The sequence below is a fragment of the Neofelis nebulosa genome, chromosome 4, assembly GCF_028018385.1.
Source record: "Neofelis nebulosa isolate mNeoNeb1 chromosome 4, mNeoNeb1.pri, whole genome shotgun sequence".
Classification (NCBI taxonomy): domain Eukaryota; kingdom Metazoa; phylum Chordata; class Mammalia; order Carnivora; family Felidae; genus Neofelis; species Neofelis nebulosa.
The window spans coordinates 144,947,914-144,960,228 of record NC_080785.1 but is presented as its reverse complement, the minus strand read 5'-3'; the positions used below and the strand labels follow the sequence as shown (position 1 = coordinate 144,960,228).

At 45.7% G+C, this 12,315-nt stretch overlaps 1 protein-coding gene across 4 annotated transcripts in view; it reads right to left on the bottom strand.

Moving 5' to 3' along the window:
• Positions 1 to 12,315, bottom strand: part of ARHGEF3 (Rho guanine nucleotide exchange factor 3) — a 313,773-nt gene that overhangs the window by 272,373 nt on the left and 29,085 nt on the right. For all 4 annotated transcript variants that reach the window (XR_009260854.1, XM_058726482.1, XM_058726485.1 and 1 more), the window contains exon 2: positions 3,275 to 3,367. Coding sequence is in view for 3 of the 4 variants with exons in the window: in XM_058726482.1 (XP_058582465.1) it covers positions 3,275 to 3,367 (93 nt within the window). In the remaining variant the exon portion in view is untranslated. The remainder of the gene's footprint in view (positions 1 to 3,274; positions 3,368 to 12,315) is intronic.

Sequence of the window (12,315 nt, the reverse complement as noted above, 5' to 3'; positions counted from 1 at the left end):
TTACAATTTTGTTTACGTATTTAGTTTTTAATGTTTATTTTTGAGAGAGAGAGAGAGAGTGTGTGTGTGTGTGTGTGTGTGTGTGTGTGTGTGTGTGTGAACAGGGGAGGAGCAGAAGAAAAGAGGGAAACACAGAACCCAAAACAGGCTCCTGGCTCTGAGCTGTCAGCACAGAGCCCGATAAGGGGCTCCAATTCACAAACTGCAAGATCATGACCTGAGCCGAAGTTGGATGCTTAACCGACTGAGCCACCCAGGCGCCCCTAAGATTACAATTTTAGAGTAGGGTGACTGATTAGGTCTGTGGGGGTGAGTGACACATCTCCCTCCATAGCTCAGTGGGTGTATTTATCCTAATAAAGCAGATTTACCCCCATGATAAATATGCTCAACCTGCTGTTAAAACAAAAAAACAAAAAACAAGCCCAGGTGTCTGGCTGGCTCAGTCAGAGGAGTGTGCAACTCTTGATCTCTGGATCATGAGTTCAAGCCCCATGTTGGGGATAGAGAGGACTTAAATAAATAAATAAATAAATAAATAAATAAATAAACTTAATAATAATAATAATAATAATAATAAAAACAAGCCCAAATTGAAGTCATTTCCCCCCACACCAGCAAACCAAGACTTCATTAGAGTTTCAACCTATCCCAGGAATGTGACCTTTTTACAAGTCAACCTGAAAATCTTCTAAGCAGCATTAGTCAGGTTATCTGCAAGGTTAAAACCCTGCTGTTCCCTCTCTGACCCTAAAAAGGTGTCTTGGCCTGAAACAATCTTTATTTTGCTAATAATTTCCTTGCCCCACCCTCCTTCCTATAAAAACTTTCCATTCTGTACACCTCGTCCAAGCTCCTTTCTACTTGGTATGTGAGATACTGCCCAGTTCATGAATCACATAATAAAAGCCAATTCGATCTTCAAATTTACTTGGTTGAATTCTGTTTTCTAACCCTAGAAAACCCCTTTCCAGAGAAGCATTTTGGACAAACTCAGGTGAGGCCGCCACCCCCAACGATATCCCAGAGCAAAGGGGCTAGTTAGTGATCTGAAGGAGCCTGTGTTCACATACCAGCTGGAGACAAAACCCAAAACCAAACTCTCAGCTCCCACCTCCCCTCCAGGAAGACCATGGATGCAAAGTAGCAACCAAGGCAACTGCAAACATGGGCCTGATGGCCCCACAGCTACGTCCTCGAGGAGAAGTTAACATGGGTCTGTTTGCCATTGCAAGTGAGGGCAATGCTAGGAGCTGGGGCTCTGTGGCAAGGTAGTTTTTGTGGTTTGGGTTGGTTTTGAATGAATTTTTGTCTTAATGTTGCCTAGTGGCCACAATGAAGGTAATAACACAACTTCCTATCTTACGGGGCCATGTGAGAATTAAATGAGCTATGTCAGCCCAGTGATCCACACAGAGCCTGACACATACCATAAACTCAGATGGTTGCCAATGATGATGGTGGTGACAGTGGGCGGTGGAAGGAGCCACCTGAAGTAGGAAAATCCAACCAAAGTCTCTTCAAAACCAGGAGTCAAAAGAGAAGCAGGTAATCCTGATACACTCCCCTGGAGAAGCATGCTTAGATACTTTTCAGAAGGGAAAATGAAGTGGTGCCCTCTTCTGGATAGGATCAGGGCTGCCCAGATGTCCTGGGCCTCAGGAGAGGTCACTAGACCCCTGTGAGTACAGGCTCTCCATCTGCCATTGGGAGATGAAACCAGGTAACAGAGAGACCCAAGGAGATGAACTTCCCCAGAGAAGGGAGAGGAAATGACAACTATGGAGAGATACCATTGTTCACTCAACATACCAGCAAAAACAAAGGAGCATGAAGATCTGAGGGGCAGTGGGAGGGCAGGCAAACAGGAAATCTGGCACCCTATTGACAAATGGTCTTTAGAGAATGACTTGGAAATCTTTAGTAAGATCTTAAATGTACACACAGGATAGCACAACAACTCCACTCCTCGGTAACCTCCTAAGAGAACTATCCACGCATTTGTGCAGGAAGCACACACCAGAAAGTGCCCCCCAACACTGATATAAGGGCAAACAATGGGACCCACCTACCCACCGCTCACGGGAACATGGCTCAATAAACAGTGGATTCTTATACCATGAATACACTATTCATTTTGTGATAGACAAAAACAAGGTAGGGGCACCTGGGTAGCTCAGTCAGTTGAGCATCCAACTCTTGATTTCAGCTCAGGCCATGATGTCACAGTGGTGGGATCAAGCCCCGTGTTGGGCTCTGTAGTGAGCGTGGAGCTCACTTGGGGTTCTCTCTCTCCTTTTCTCTCTGCCCTTCCCCTGCTTGTGCATGTGTGTGCACTCTCTCAAAAAACCAAAACCAAAAACAAAAAACAAAGTAGATTCTCATACACAGTCTTGAAAACATTTTAAGGCATATTATTGGATTTTTAAAAAACGTTACAAAATAGACCAACATGCATAGCATGACAACCTATATCAGGAAGGAAGGAAGGAAGGAAGGAAGGAAGGAAGGAAGGAAGGAAGGAAGGAAGGAAGGAAGAAAGAAAGAAAGAAAGAAAGAAAGAAAGAAAGAAAGAAAGAAAGAAAGAAAGAAAGAAAGAAAGAAAGAAAGAGAGAAAGAAAGAAAAGTTAGAAAGAAAAGAAAAAAAGAAGGAAGGAAAGAATGACTTTTTCTACATATATAAGCACCTAGAAAAAGTTCTGGAAGGAAATGTACAAAAGGAGGTCACAGTAGTTACTTCTGGGAAAGGCAGGTGTGGGATGGGGAGGCTGGCAATGAAACCAGGCAGGGTGTGTCACCTATTTTTAACTAAGAAAAAATGTATCTATGCATCTCTTGGGCATTAAAATAAAATTAAATGAATACATTTATTTTTTAAGGAGAAAAAGAGGAGGTAGAGAGAGAGAAAGACATAGCTGCCAAGAGCTAAGGGGCTGTCTGCCTCCCTCCAGGACTGGCCACCCACACATACAGACACAGCTCATCTGAGCAAGTGTCCATAGTTCTCAGAATCCAGTATTTAATTCTATACCTCATTAGTTCTATTTATACCAACTCTTCCTTCTAATTCTTAGAAAAATTCCCTCATACTTAACAAATGTATCCTCCTCTGGTGTCAGAAATTGGAGATATGAAAAGGGGACACATGAAATTCTGCTATCTCCAATTCTTGATGGCCTCCACTGACTTATATAGACTTAGATGAAAGCCTACATTGCATTTAATTGGTGCCTGTGAGAATTTTTTAAATCTTAATTTTTAAAGATATTTTTACCTTTCTTTGTTTTCTTCCATCCCTCTGAAGACGCACTGATTCATTACTGTGGAACTGTCCATAGACACAGCATGGCCAGGCCAGATCTTCTTTCTGAAAAAAACAGAACAACCCAATGTTTAGAACCTGGACATATTTCTATTATAAATGCACAGAGAGTTGCATTAAATACATACAAGGGGGATATGTCAAAGGCTGCCCAGTATCCATTAAAATCCATTCTCCCTTTCTTCCATAGTTATTTGAGTTTTATCAGGGACTACATTTCCCAGCATACTTGCAGGTAGGTGTGGCACTGAGTTCCCAATTCCATTGAGTTCCCAATGGAATCAGAGAGGAAAGGTGCCATTTCCCCATATAGGTCTTAAGACATGAGCATGCCTTATCCACCCTTCCCACTGGCTCCCACTGGCTAACTCAGCTCTGATTGTGCACATGATTACCATGCATTTGGAAATAATGGAGTGACAAGACAGAAGGCACCTAGGCCTATGATTGACTGCATGGAGCACAGTCAGCCTCTCACCTTCTAACTACTACCTTAGTGAGAAATTTCTTTTTTTTTTTTTTTTACATCATTGTTTTATTTGATTCTATTTTTATGGCTAGTTAATGCTCATCCCAGTTGGCACTGAGTAAATATTCCCTTTGGGGCCCTTCTGAGGGTGGGTTTGGTTATTTGGAGCTTACAACATGTTATGTCTATGGAGACAGGTGCTGCCAGACTATTTTGGTCACAATTTTGGTAAAACCACATGCAATTTAAGTAGTACTTAATCAGTGTTAGATGGATGAAGAGATGTTAATGAGCATGTAATACCTCCTAGTGTGAAGTCTGTCAAGAGCAGAGCATGTGGCCAGAATTAGGAACACTGGGATCCACAAGTGTGAGTTGTGAGCTTTGCTTCACAAAATGATGACTTGGAGTGGTAAAATATCCCAATGAACACGATAACCACATTTAAGGATTCAAGTCTATGTCCTTGGAAGCAACAGAAACTAAGAGAGACACAGGGATGAGACAGAGAGAGAACATTCCGTTGGGTGGAGGATTCCGTCCATTCACTCTTCCACACCCTGAGCATGGCCCCAGGTGAGTCTGAGAGAGGACACTGAGGTTCCATCTCCAGCCTCAGGTACTGCATTCCTCCCCACGCAGGGGGAGTGGGTTTTACATTAAGGCATATTCTCATTCTTCAGCATGGACCTGAACACAAACCTACTGCTTCATTTGGTGTCAGCCAAAGAAAGAAATGGTCATTAGTTCCAACACTAGAAGGACTCGCTGTGCACACCACATTGAAAGATGGTATACTGGTCTCCAACCTTGTGCCTCCTAGGGTTCAAGGTAATTTGGACATCTGTGATCTTCTGTGACCTTCCATGCTGATGCATCAGCTGTTTTGACTCTTGAGCAACAAATCTGCTTGGCCAAATCTCCCACCCAGCCTCCTCCATCTGCCACACCATGAGTCTGGCCTTTTCCCAGATCAAAGCACCATTAGTGGGGAGCCTAGCTGGCTCAGTCGGTGGAACGTGTAACTCTTGATCTCAGGGTTACAAGTGTGAGCCTCACACTGGGTGTAGAGATTACTTAAAAATAAAATCTTGAATAAAAAAAAAAAAGCCCTATTAGGATAAAAACTCTCAGATCCAGGTGAGCAGGACCAGATACCTTGGACTCTGGCACCCCAAGGCATTGGAAAGAGTCAGTGTGGGGGGAAAGCCACAGTCTCCAATGCTGCTCTTTTATGTAACTTACAAAGAGCACACCATGAGATATTTTTAGCATCTGGATCCCTGTCTGGGACCACTGCTCTGGCTTCCATCAGAGCTAACTTCATCAGCTAAGGCATGTGCATTACAGAGGGGCCCGGAATAAGGCAAGAGGGAAGATGTGGATCCTGGAATGAGGAGAGATGGAAGGGTAGTGAGATATAGGCTCAGAGACTCAGAGGGGCCACCACATCCCCACGATCCCCACCATGAAGGGAGAGGGAAGAAAGTAAGAATGCCACACCAGGGTCGCCTCTGCCGCTGTGAACACCTCGGTCCACCTCAGTTCAGCCTGGAAGCCACGTCTACTCAGTGTACAAGCCATTCCACAGCCCAGTAAGTGCTGCAAGGGGGGTTAACACCTACATCCTCAAATTATGCCAACTCTCCTCAAAGCCACGTTTCCCAAGCAGCTGTGAGAGGTCAGAGCCTGCCTTCAAAGGGACCACGAGCTAGCTCTGGGTCAGAGTTTCAGGTTTTCCCTCCTGGTATTGGAGAAAGCATTCTGTAGACAACCACTGATAAACCATCACCCTTCTGCCTGTGGCTAAGGGCAGAGATTGGGAGCACCTGACTGTACCCTAGCACTGAGGGGTGCCCAAGGCCAGGCACTGTCTTGAATTATTTCATCAATTTCTCATATCAGCCCTAGGAGGCAGATACTGCCTCACTTAAGAAATCAGAGACTGGGCACAAAGAAATTAAGATTTGGCCAAATGCCATACAAACAGCAAATAAAATTGAGACTTGAACCAAGCATTTGATCTGGGAGCCTGTGCCCCTAATCAGTGTATTATAATGTGCATGATAAAGCTCATTAATGGCTGAATGAATGAATGAGCAAATGATCAATGAATAGTTTCAAAAGCAGTTTCAAAAAGGTGGGGGGGTGGGTACTGTGGGAGACAGTATCTCTATAAAGCCCTAGAAGGGTGGACTATGAGCCTGACACCCCCCCATCCTGGATGCCAACCAAGTGTGTGACAGTCTCAGACCCCCACCCCCCCAAGACAGCCACTTAGCCCCGTGAACACTCTGAACCCAGGGTTGCCAACTTCTTTAAAGAAATTTATATGCTTAATACCACCATCCCTAATAACCACAGCTACCTGTGATTCAGCACCTGTGTGCAGGCAGTAAGCTCAGGGCTCAAACACAGAGTCTTCTCATCCATCCGTTGCCCCACAGGGTAGGTAGGACCATGCCCATTTTATAGATGGCAAAACTGGAGCTCTGAAAGGTTGTGGCCTAAAGTCACAGGGCTTACAATGAAGGCAGTTTTCAAATCTGAGCAGCTGGCTGAACAGCACAGGCTTTCTGCCTCTACATGACACTCCCCACTCAGCTTGGTTAATCAAAAAGTTACAAAGATAAGTGGTGTCCTAACTCTTAAGCTAGAAAGCTCTGTATTTTTTAAAAAAGATATTAGTTTTAAGTAATCTCTACACCCAACATGGGGCTCAAACTCATGACCCTGAGATCAAGAGTCGCATGCTCTTCTGACTGAGCCAGCCTGGAAAGTTCTATATTCGCCTAAAGTTATTCAGTATTTCCCATCCAAGTCACTTCCATGGGAGATGAATTCTACTTCTTCCCAGCTAGAAACTCAGGCACTTGCCACTTCCTCATCCCTCTCCTCAGCTGTCTGGAGCAGCACTGACCAGCACCAACCTCCTGCAAGCCTAACTATATCCCTGGGACACTGAGCCCCGCTAATTTTTCACTGAAAAACCTCTCTCCTCAGGAGGCACTAAGTATTGGTGAGGATTGAAAGCAACCAGAGCTCTCACTCTTGCTGTTGGTAGGAGCACAAATGGGTCCAACCACTTTTGAGGACTGCGGCAATCCTTGCATTTCTTCCTAGGTACATACGTGCACCAAGAGGTTTTCTAGAATGTTCTCAGTAGCATTATGTATAACAACCCTCTATTAGTTTCCTATTGCTGTTGTAACAAATTACCACAAACTTAGTGGCATAGAACAACACAGATTTATCATCTTATAGTTCTGGAGGTAAGAAAAATGGGTCTAAAGTGAGTCAGCAGGGCTGTACTCCTTCTGGAAGCTCTAGAGGACAATCCATTCCTTGCCTTTTCCGGCTTCTGGAAACCACCCACATTCCTCAGCTCATGGCCCCTTCCTCCATTTCAGAGACAGCAATGTAGTATCTTCAAATCTCTTCTCTCACCTCTGCTTCCACTTTCACGTCTCATTCTCGGAAGTGGACTTTCTTGCTTCCCTCCTGTAAGGATCCTTGTTACGATGGTCCCACCCAAATAATTCAGGATCATCCCTATGTCATGACCCTTGACTTACATTTGCTAAGTCCCTTTTGCCATGTAGGGTAACTCAGTCTCAGGTATTACCAGTGAACAGTACCTATGACCAGGGATTAGGTCATGGACATCTTTCAAGGGGCCTACCTCAAGCCCCAAACCAGAAGCGACGCCCATGCTCCTCATCAGTAGAATGAATGAAATAAATGGTGGGGGGCGCCTGGGTGGCTCAGTCGGTTAAGCGTCCGACTTCAGCTCAGGTCACCATCTCGCGGTCCGCGAGTTCGAGCCCCGCGTCGGGCTCTGAGCTGATGGCTCGGAGCCTGGAGCCTGCTTCCGATTCTGTGTCTCCCTCTCTCTCTGCCCCTCCCCCGTTCATGCTCTGTCTCTCTCTGTCCCAAAAATAAATAAACGTTAAAAAAAAAAAAATTAGAAATAAATGGTGGTAATTCGCAGCAATGAGAATAGATGAGCTACAACTATTTGCAGCAACAAGGATGGCTCTTCACGAGAAGATTCTGAGCCAAAGACACCAAACACAAGAGTGTCTGCCATATGAGTCTGTCTGCAGAAATCCCAGAACCAGGTAAATCTATCCCATGTTGTCAGAAGTCAGGATGGAGGTTGTAGTGGGGGAGCAGTGGCTGGAAGAGTATGAGGAGGCTTTTGGGGTGCTGGCAAAGGCTGTTTCTTAATCTAGGTGCTGCTTACACACGTGTGTTCGGTTTGTGAAAATCCATCAAGCTACAGTTATGATCTATGATCTATGCCCTTTTTTGCTGGCATGTTATGCTTTAATAACAAGTTTTGAGAATTTTATAACAACTAATTGTGCCTATTTAAAGTTTCCCCCCACCCCACCCAAGTTCTCAGTAAACCTCTCAACAAATAAGGTTGCTGCAAGTTTGGTTTTCTATCAATTAACATAGGGATGCACCCTACAATTTGCATCCTACAATTTCAGATCAACAGTTATGAAAATACAATAAAGACATTTATAACTAAGAAAGAGGAGGAGGAAAAGAAACTAGCTTCTCTGTCTCTCTCACCCCATTTCCACTCCACAGGGACATGTCAAATTTTATCTCTGGATGAAGCAGATCCCAGCTGGTCCCCTAAACACTCCCTACCCTGACAATTGCTGCCCACCAGACTGGCTGGAATGTTTCCCTGCCACCTGCCACATGCTCCTTCCTCTGTCTCTCCTCACTCCTTCACCCATGTGACATGACCACGGGGAGCCCCATCTCCTCCTAGGAGCTCCCCCCAGCTTCTGTAGGGCTTGTAATACAAACCACACCATTTGGACTTAATTGCTATTGCCATAAACTAACTGTTAATAGGACCAAGTGCCTTAATCTAATCTCCCCCCAAAAGACTGCAAACTCAAGAGGAATCAGGTCTTGTCCATTCAATTTTTGTTGTATGTGAACTTCTTATGCTAACTAAGAACTACTACCAATATTAACAGCCTTTATTGAGCACCTACTTCACATCACGTTCAGTGCTCCTAATGCATCATTTCCTCTTCTCCCACCCAGGGAAGTGGGTGCTATCAGTATCCCTCTTTTGAATAAGAGGAAACTGAGGCACAGAAAGACTAGTTAACTTGCTAAAGGTCCCAAAGCTCATCACAGGAAGGATGGGATTTGAATCCATGCAATCTGATTCCAGAGCCCATGCTTTTGACCCAGACCTGACTCTGCTTCCCTAATGCCCAACCCAAAGCCAGGGTTAGGCATATTATTGGTGTTTAATAAACACCACTATGACATATTTGACACCACACACACACACACACACACACACACACACACACACACACACATATTAAGGGGGAAAAAAAACACTCCCCAGGACACAAATAACAAATCAAGACTCTTCACCAAATAAGATCTTTTCAGCCTCAGATCTCAAAAGAAGGCACAGCCTCTGGAGAGATCTGCAAAAGTTCTGCATATTCCTTGCTCTGTATCATGCCTGGCATTCAGGGGGCTTTCTAAACATTTATCAGTAAACAATAGCCAGAGTTTGTCCTCCAGGCTTTTATCAGAATAGGGAGAGAGCTGGATACATTTATTTTTTTGCTTGCCAATCTCAGGGTCAAAGCCAACGTCAGAGCTGAAGGCTGATTGGACAACTCGGTCTGTGACCACAAGGTCCCAAGCCACCTGCCCCAGATGACCTCATTTCCTCGACAGCCAAGAATTGTGACCCAGGGGCCTTGGCTGGTAACAAGGCCACCACCCCAGAGGGCTGCTGAAGCCACTAACCTGAACCAGAGATAATGACACCAGCAGCCCTGCTGTCCCTGGAATATGATGGGGTGTGTGGCTCCAGCCCAAGTGCTCCCTCCCCTTGAGGCCCGCCCCACGGTCAGGTACCAAGCAGTGCTCTGGCCGGCATGGACACAGCAGTGCACTGGTCCCAGCCACTTGCCCTCAGCTTCGCACAGATCAGTTCCAGCATCCCTGTGGGTACAAGAGAAAGGGCCTGTGCCCACGAGCATGCCGACGACTGAGAAGACATTATTTTTAAATGGCTGCCTCTGAGGAGGAACAGGAGACTGGCTGGAGGTCAAGGCAGGCTTTAGTTACACCTGTACTACTAGCATTTTTACAGGAACAACAACAACAACAAAGTGTTTATGTATTTGGGGGCTTATTAAAACTGTCTCAAAGTTTCTTGAAAAAAAAAAAACTGAGGGGCTCCTCGGTGACTCAGTTGGGTAAGCATCCGACTTCAGCTCAGGTCGTGATCTCACAGCTTGTGAGTTCGAGCCCCATGGTGGGATGTGTGCTGACAGCTCAGAGCCTGGAGCCTGCTTCGGATTCTGTGTCTCCCTCTCTCTCCCCCTCCACCACTCACGCTCTGTCTCTCTCTGTCTCAAAAATAAACATTAAAAAAATGTTTTAATAAAAAATAATAAAATAAAATAAAATAAAATAAAATACTGATAATTACAGTATAATGTGACCATGCAGTAATGGAGACACATATGGTTACAAGGGGATCAGCACATACATCAGCCTGAGGGAATCCTGAAAGGCTTCTCAGAGGAGGCACTGCCGGGGCTGAGTTTTTTTTGTTTTGTTTTTTTTTTTAATTTTTTTTTCAACGTTTTTTATTTATTTTTGGGACAGAGAGAGACAGAGCATGAACGGGGGAGGGGCAGAGAGAGAGGGAGACACAGAATCGGAAACAGGCTCCAGGCTCCGAGCCATCAGCCCAGAGCCCGACGCGGGGCTCGAACTCACGGACCGGACCGCGAGATCGTGACCCGGCTGAAGTCGGACGCTTAACCGACTGCGCCACCCAGGCGCCCCTTTGGGGCTGAGTTTTGAAGGAGGAATAAAAGCTTGCCATGTCAACAATCCAGGGTTGCTCTGGATAAAGGGTACAGAGTATATAATGGCAAGGAGGAAACAGAGGCCACAAGAGTGAGAAGAGGGTAGAAGGAAGTAGGAGAAAGGCTAGAACACCACGGCATCTCAGGCATCTCATCTTGGAGCGTTGTGCACTGCCAGGTTCAATGACATAATCTATGCTGAGGGTTCAGCCAAGAAGAGGTACTCATGAGTGGTTGGCGTTATCTACCGTTGTTTGTATTCCTATTGCATCCTTCCTGGAAGCAGACTCTGTGGACATCATCAGGGGGTTGCTGGGGCAAGAATTTGGAAATGAGGTCCCCACAACCAATTTCTGAAAGACACTTTGTAAACTCAACCACTCATGTGCCCTTGGGTTTTCCTAGAGCCTCCTAGTGCCTCGCCAGTGTTCCCTCCTCACTCCTCCCGCATCCAAAGCCCATCCACATGTGTGCACATGTCTCCCCAACTGCACCGGGTTTCATGACACCCCAACCATGAGCACAGTAGCAAGTACAATAGTTGTTGAACAAATTAACAAATTCAGCTAACTGCACTTCTCCATACTAGTGAAAGATGATGAGAACCCGACACAGAATCTGGACATCATGGACGCCATCACCACACAGCTGAAGAAATTATCTTGGGGTGTTGGCCACCCCAGAATCACAGAAAAATGAGGTTCCAAGAGGAAAAACCCCATACTACCCACCCAAGCCCTTAAATCACCCTATCGAAGGAAGATATATCCTGGGGACCCAAGAATTCAGGTGCCATATCCCTAGATAGTCAAGGTGCCCAGTGATGAAATGGATATAACCGGCCAATACCGTTTTCATACTTGCTCCAACAAGTATTTTGGACTCCATTCTTGCTGTCTTGCCAGGCAGCCTTTGGGTTAGGCAACTGACTCTCCACATGGCTTAATTACATGGAGAGGCAGAGCTGCGGGTGCCACAGAGGCAGATGATATTTACTGTCTAGGTCAAGGCTGCCAGTGTGGGCATGACAAGCTTGCTTGGGGAGGGACGGACAGAAGGTGAGGTCAGTCCTCTGGGCTTCATCACAAATCTCCAGTCTCCCCAGTGTGAGATCACATCCCAGGGTCTAGAACAAGGGTTCAGTGGGGATACTACCAGTGGTCAAGTCCTGTCCAGGCTGCCTGTCCTTAGACAAAAGGTGTTCTGATTTCAACCAAGACATCTCCTCTTCTATATGATTCTTATGTGGGGTAAGTTCTCATACCGTAAACAGTTCCAATGCAACAAAAGAAAGTTTTAAAAACTTCATACAAAACACCTGTTACCTGCCAGCCTCTCTCTAGGTCCCTCCAGTAATGTCTTTAGTGGACACTTGGTACATTTTTATTGATGGACAGAGAGCATACTTACCCATTCACAGAGGACCCAAACGTAGAAGGGATAAGACATGGTAGTCAGAGCAGTTGGGGTCTCCCGTCTGTGCTGCCTGCTGTAAGACAGACACTGCCCAAGCAGAGCCCATCTGATGGAGGGCACACGGGCTACCCAGGGGTCACTGTGGTCCTCACTGTCCTCCTCCTCATCACCGCAGGCCAACAGTGGTCTCCCTACATGCCAGGTATCCCGTGGAGGGCTTCAAA